At 40.6% G+C, this 6,000-nt stretch overlaps 1 protein-coding gene and 1 long non-coding RNA gene across 4 annotated transcripts in view; one reads left to right on the forward strand and one right to left on the reverse strand.

Annotated features, from left to right (window-relative positions):
• The window catches only part of adgrg2a (adhesion G protein-coupled receptor G2a), a 35,864-nt gene that overhangs the window by 21,775 nt on the left and 8,089 nt on the right, over positions 1-6,000 (reverse strand). The window contains exons 4-7 of the mRNA XM_080865150.1: positions 5,261-5,519; positions 4,184-4,225; positions 216-353; positions 52-102 (exon numbers count right to left, since the gene is read on the reverse strand). Of these exons, the coding sequence (XP_080721276.1) occupies positions 52-102; positions 216-353; positions 4,184-4,225; positions 5,261-5,519 (490 nt within the window). The remainder of the gene's footprint in view (positions 1-51; positions 103-215; positions 354-4,183; positions 4,226-5,260; positions 5,520-6,000) is intronic.
• Positions 5,821-6,000, forward strand: part of LOC308385935 — a 1,989-nt gene continuing 1,809 nt past the window's right edge. The window contains exon 1 of one of the 3 annotated variants that reach the window (XR_013969671.1): positions 5,821-5,998. This is a non-coding gene — a long non-coding RNA (uncharacterized lncRNA). The remainder of the gene's footprint in view (positions 5,999-6,000) is intronic. The other 2 variants (XR_013969672.1, XR_013969673.1) reach the window with 2 other exon arrangements.

Below are 6,000 nucleotides of genomic sequence, written 5' to 3' on the forward strand. Positions count from 1 at the left end.
TGCAAATGCAAAAAGGAAATCGGAAAGGACAAGAAGTGAATATTTGCTTACTGTTATTGGAACAGAGTTGACGGACATCACAATGAACTAATCTGGTGGATCCTGAAAGAAAATGTCAACTTTACAAATTGTTTCTTCTCATTACTAACACAAACTGTAAACAGAATCTCCAGTTAAATAAAATGTCGAGTGACTGCATGTTAGCAAAGGCTAACCTGATGTGAATAATCCTCCAGGTGTGCTTTGGCTGGCTGCCGGAGTTGTGACTGAAGGTATGTGGGTGCTTGTTGAGATCTGAATAGCTGAACTGGTGTTCATGGGCAGGATTGAGTTCAGAGGCGAAGCTGTAGTGTCTGTGCGGAGAATGTGATTAGTAGTGACAGGCAAAACTGGTGCTGGGGCTGAAAGACTATTTGTTGAGAATTTGATGGAGGAAACTGAAATACAACAAATATTCAAGTGCCAACTTTTAATTTTTGTCCAGTAGAATACCCTCCATTCCATTATTTGGTCCCATTATCTAGTTGTTTGTGGCGGTTTAGCTTTTTGGGTGTTTTTAGACAGTATCTGTCATTTTTTTTTAGGTTTTCTTGATAGCTTTGATACAGTTTTCATATCAGGAATGCATTTTCCCACCCACATTTGCACATGTTGATGCATTTGCTATCTAAATGTTACACCTCTGTAAACAGAACTACAGATCTCTGACTTACCTGGATACTCTCCATCATTGCATTAGCATTTGCAATGAAATCAAAGCAAACTTCTTTCTTTCTAATATGTAAGAAAGAGTAAGGCCGGTCACACGCTGTCAGTAGTAGTAGTGAAATTATGTGTCAACTGAGAGCAAATCTAAACACATGTTCTCAGTCTTGCATCAAGACAAGTGCATGTCATGGAACTGCTAATTACACACAAGCACATACTGTAATTATATGTGTGACTTCACTGTAGCAAAGAGTAGTTGGTGCTGCGTTCTATGTTTTATATATTTTACTGGAGTGGTTTGTGAAGAAGGATAGCAGCAAAAGTGAAAGGAAAGGTTTACAAGACAGTAGTGAGACCTCCTATGTTGTAGGGTTTGGAGACAGTGGTATAGCCGGAAAAACAGGAGACAGAGCTGGAGGTGGAGGCTGATGATTGGTTATGGCGACCCCTAAATAGAACAGCCGAATATAGAATAAGAAGATGAAGATAGTTTCGTGTGTCTGATATGACTTTTTTCAGTTTTAGCAGTCATACTGAGTAAACTGTGGAGTAAATCCTTCACATTTCTTTTTTGTCTCTGAATTCCAACATTTTTGTAGTTCTGGTATTCTTACCAAAGACAGCAAGGTTTTGGTAAAAGTTTAAAAGCTTTAGGTGTCTTAAAGACTTCACATGTTTTGATATATGCAAAAAAGTTTCAAGAATTGTTTTGGTGTCTTTTGCACATATGGGTCTGTGTTGGGAGAACTGTTTCCAGAAGTACATTAAGAGTTGAGAGAATGATGTTATTAGTGTGAGAACGGCATGAAAGTGATGACTCCAAAGAAGAACCTGCTTTTGATTTTCCCTCCCCTCTAAAGAACTATCACATGATGGTAAACTACCACATGCACTAATCTCTTGATTAGAGCAGGCGAGGAATTACAAGTCCCTCATCATCAGTGGCATATCAGTGGAGAGAGTGGACAGTTTCTGATACCTGAGTGTCTACATCACTCAGCACCTGTCATGGTCCTGCCACACGTTAAGAAAGACTGCCAGCTTCTCTTCTTCTTCAGAGGACTCAGGGACTTCCATCTGCCACTGAGGGTGCTCAAGAACTTTTACTCTTGCACCATCGAGGGCGTCCTGACGGGAAACATCTGCACCTGCTTTGGGAACAGCACCAAGCAGGAGATACGAGAGCTGCGAAGAGTGGTGCGCTCAGCCAAATGCATCATTCGATCAGAGCTTCCTGACCTGCTGTCCATCTACACCAAGCGGTGCAAGACCAAAGCCAGGAAGATTATGATGGAGCTCTCCCATCGCTTCTGCTCCCTTAAGGCCAAAAAAGAGAGAATGAGGAGGAGCTTCTTCCCCCAGGCTATTCTGGGACCTGAACCAGGCCTAGGACTAGACTCTCTCACACATATCACATCACCACACGCACTCTGGTTTTTCTTCTTGCACACTTCCTATAATTTATAACTTATAATTTCTTTTGACTAATAATCTCTTACGTAAACTGTTTTTTTCTCACATGTTTACTGTAAATTTCTAAGTTAAAGCTGTAAATTTTGTAGTAACCTGTAAATTTGTATATCTTACTGTAAACCTACTGTCATTTAATGGTCGGGCACTGCACAGCTACAAGCATTCCACCTCGTCATACTGTGTATGGTTGTGTGTGTGACAAATTGAATTTGATGACCCATCTGACTTCATTCCACCAATAATGCTTTTCTAGAATTTCAAAGACAGATTGGTGCTGCAGCAGCTATCGTTCAGCCTTCTCTGAAGGGTAGCTGGCCTCTTCCTTAGAGATAGAGATAGGGTGAGGAGTTCAGCCATCCATGAGGGGCTCAGAATATAGCTGCATTCTCCACATTGAAAGTACCCAGTTGTGGTGGTTCAGGCCTCTGACAATGATGCTGCATGGGTGAGGTGTTCTGAGCTTGTTCCACCGGGAGGACACCCCGGGGCAGACCCGGTGGAACATGCTGGGGGAGGTGGCTGGGGAGAGGGAGGTCTGGGTGCCTGATGTGATCACTCTCAGATTCTGCTCTGACATCCAGATAGTGAGGAATCTAGTGTAATAAATCTGGTGCACTCAGCCTTTTATTAACTGATGTGGCTAGTGCAGGGTCGGCACCAGAGAATATAAATTGGATGGCCAACCAAGTTTGACAGTTGGTTCTTGAGCCAAATTCAAATCACACGATGACAAATCAGATAACAGAGATGAGAGACATTAACTCTAGGTGCAGAAGACTGCCAATGACCTCACTACACATTTGGCCAGTTGACTGTGAGCTCACAACATCCTTAACATATTTCCATTTGTTTTCCAAGGGGTCATGCTTTAAAAGTAGCTGCACAAGCTATGAACTCTTTTTTAGTTTCAAAGAGACATGAGGGGTGCTTCCCATAGTCTGATCTGCATAGGCCCATCCACTCAGTGAGTGGCCTCCTCTCTGATGCCGGTTACAATGATTGCTGCAGAAGCACTACACTACTGGACTGCAAAAACTTAGCAGTTATATGGCTGATTATGTGGGTTTTTCCCAAATTGTATGACTTAATGTAACTTGTAGTTAAAGTATATTAGTAGAATTCAGCTGAGGGAGCACAGTAACTTGATTGGATAGCCCTGGACCTCCAAGGCCCGCCCACAGTGTCAAGTAGTAGTAGCAGTAGTAATAATGCTACAATGTGATGTGGGGCATTTTTTCTTGACAAACATTTGGCCCCTACCAACTGAATGTTGTTCAAATGCCACAGCCTACTTGAGTATAATGACTGACCAGGTCTATCTCTTTGTATTCATCCTATTAGGACCACAGCTCAAATGATCTCAAACTGTTTTGTTTTTTTTAAACATGACAGTGAGTTCACTGTACTCAAATGGCTTCTGTGGTTACTATTTCTCAAACCAGTAGAGCGCCTTGATTTGCTGATTGATTCTTATCATAGATGTGCCGCCAACAAATACACAGCAATTGTTATGCTATCATGTCAATATGGACTAAAATCTCTGAGGAATGTTTTCAGCACCTTGCTGAAAGTATGACACAAAGAGTTCAGGCAGTTCTGAAGGCAAATACACTAGCAAGGTGAACCTAATAATGTGGCTGGTGGGTGTATGTAGTAGTATAATAATTTGACCATATCTAACAGCAAATGATTAGCCCAGAAATCAAATTTCAGCCATCTTCTATGATTTCATGTTATTATGACAAACCTGTAATTTATACAAAAGACAGAAATCTTAACTCAAAATCCCACAAAATATCCTTTGATTTCTGTTGTTTTTTCTGATTTGCCTCCAATGTAACAAGACAAACTCACAAATCATTATTACTAGCTAAAATAATGGACCAAAATGAAATATCTTTATACAGATAGTGAAAAAAATATGCAAAGTAGTCATCAACAAGAAGTTTCTGTGGGTTGTTATTAGAGCATATTTTAGTACGTGTCTCAGGGTGATGCTTACCAGATGAAGGCAGCAGGGACCGGCCAGCTCCCAGTGTAGTTGCTGTAAATGTGAAGGAATTCTTTACATTTTTCTCTTTTGCATTGTAAAAGCAAGGTAGATTTCCTCTAGTCTCTTTCTTTGTTGTTTCTGCGCTATTGTGATACAGTTTTTGTTAAGGTACTCCTATCTCTTACACTGCAATAGCATTTCTGAAAAGCATATTTACACAAAAATAGGCCATCTGGTTATGTAAAAATAAAATAATATAATATTTTTTATGTTTTTAGGTGAGAATCCACATTTACACAGTCTTAAATGAACAATAGAAATATCCTCTAATGGACAAACACATATTTAGTCTTTTATATTCATACATTTAGAGAAATAAACACAGCATGCATACTGGTGTCTAAGTCACACTAGTCACATGGATACACACCATTAGTAATGCTTCTGTAAGCACGAGCCCCACGTTTCAACCGTTTGTGGTCTACAAGACATAAAAACATGCAACACTCAACATTCAACATGCTTGGAGAACATGCACTGCAGTGGTATGGAAACAAGTGACAGGCATAAAGATAACAAAGACAAGTTTTGCATGCAATGTTATTGTTTTAAGCAAATGATATTGGAGAGCCATTCCTGTAGTTTTTGTTTTTGTTGAAAGTTAATTGTCTAAATGTTTGCTCTGCTTTTTTATGATTAAAAATTACTTTGAAAATGTAAAACAATGGAAAAGAAACCTTCCAATTTTCAATAATCACTTTTAGTTTTTGTATTTTTCTCAACTCTTTAAGGAAGACTTGAAAATTAATTTCTGGTGTAAAATCTCTCGTGTGACACCATTTTTCTAAATGAAAAAACTGAAAGCAAAGCTGTAACAACTTCTCTAATGAGGCAGGATCAGATAAATGCTTAATAACATGCTGTTTGGCTAACATTAAGGTCGTTTCTGTGACAGAAAAGACAGCCCTGCATTTTATTATGAACGCAGCCACTGTTAGTTTGGCAGTCCATTCATGATTAATATTAATACATCTACTCTAGAACAGTTGCGATCCGTGACAGGTTATTCTTTCATATCTGGCTCACCACACATAAGGCTGGGGTCTATTTGCCTTGCACTGGGACTGGTCACTCCCCAGTATTTGGCATTCCAGCCAATCACAGTGCCGTCCTCGCAGGGCCCATGAGCACCCAAGTCTGCCCACATGCGGAACAAGTACAGCTCCACATTTCCGAGATTAGGTCCTGGGGGTGGATCTCTGGGACGACAGCCCATCCATAGAGAGCCGTAGGAGGGGATGGCCTGAGCGATGACAGTCCTCTCTGCTATAATGTCCCCATCAACCTGGAACAATTAAAAAAGTTAGATGTTTCTATGTCTGTCTTTATTGTTTTTCCTCTTCTAGTTTTTGCTCACATTTGAAGGCAGGCAAACTAAAAAAAAAAAAAAAAGACTAGATCAAATTTAGTCACATAACCATAACTAGACCGATTTTATCGATCCTTTTTCATTTATCCGATTCAGGGTCATGGGGGGGGGGGGGGGGGGGGGGGGTGGGGCGTTGCCTATCCCAGCTGTCACTGGGCGAGAGGCAGAGTACACCCTGTAGAGGTTGCCAAAGTGTTGCCAGGCTAACAGAGAGACAGACAACCATTCATGCTCACATTCATGCCTATGGTCAATTTACTATCCTCATTAACCTAACCACATTCTGATGGACTACAAGTCTATCCATTCAAGAGACCTAAAGATCCTAAAGATGAAACTGAAGCACACTGAGGACTTCCACACTAGTGGCCAGCAAGCCACACAGTAGGTAAAATGT

Source organism: Rhamphochromis sp. 'chilingali' (genome assembly GCF_963969265.1).
Source record: "Rhamphochromis sp. 'chilingali' genome assembly, chromosome: 18".
Classification (NCBI taxonomy): Eukaryota; Metazoa; Chordata; class Actinopteri; order Cichliformes; family Cichlidae; genus Rhamphochromis; species Rhamphochromis sp. 'chilingali'.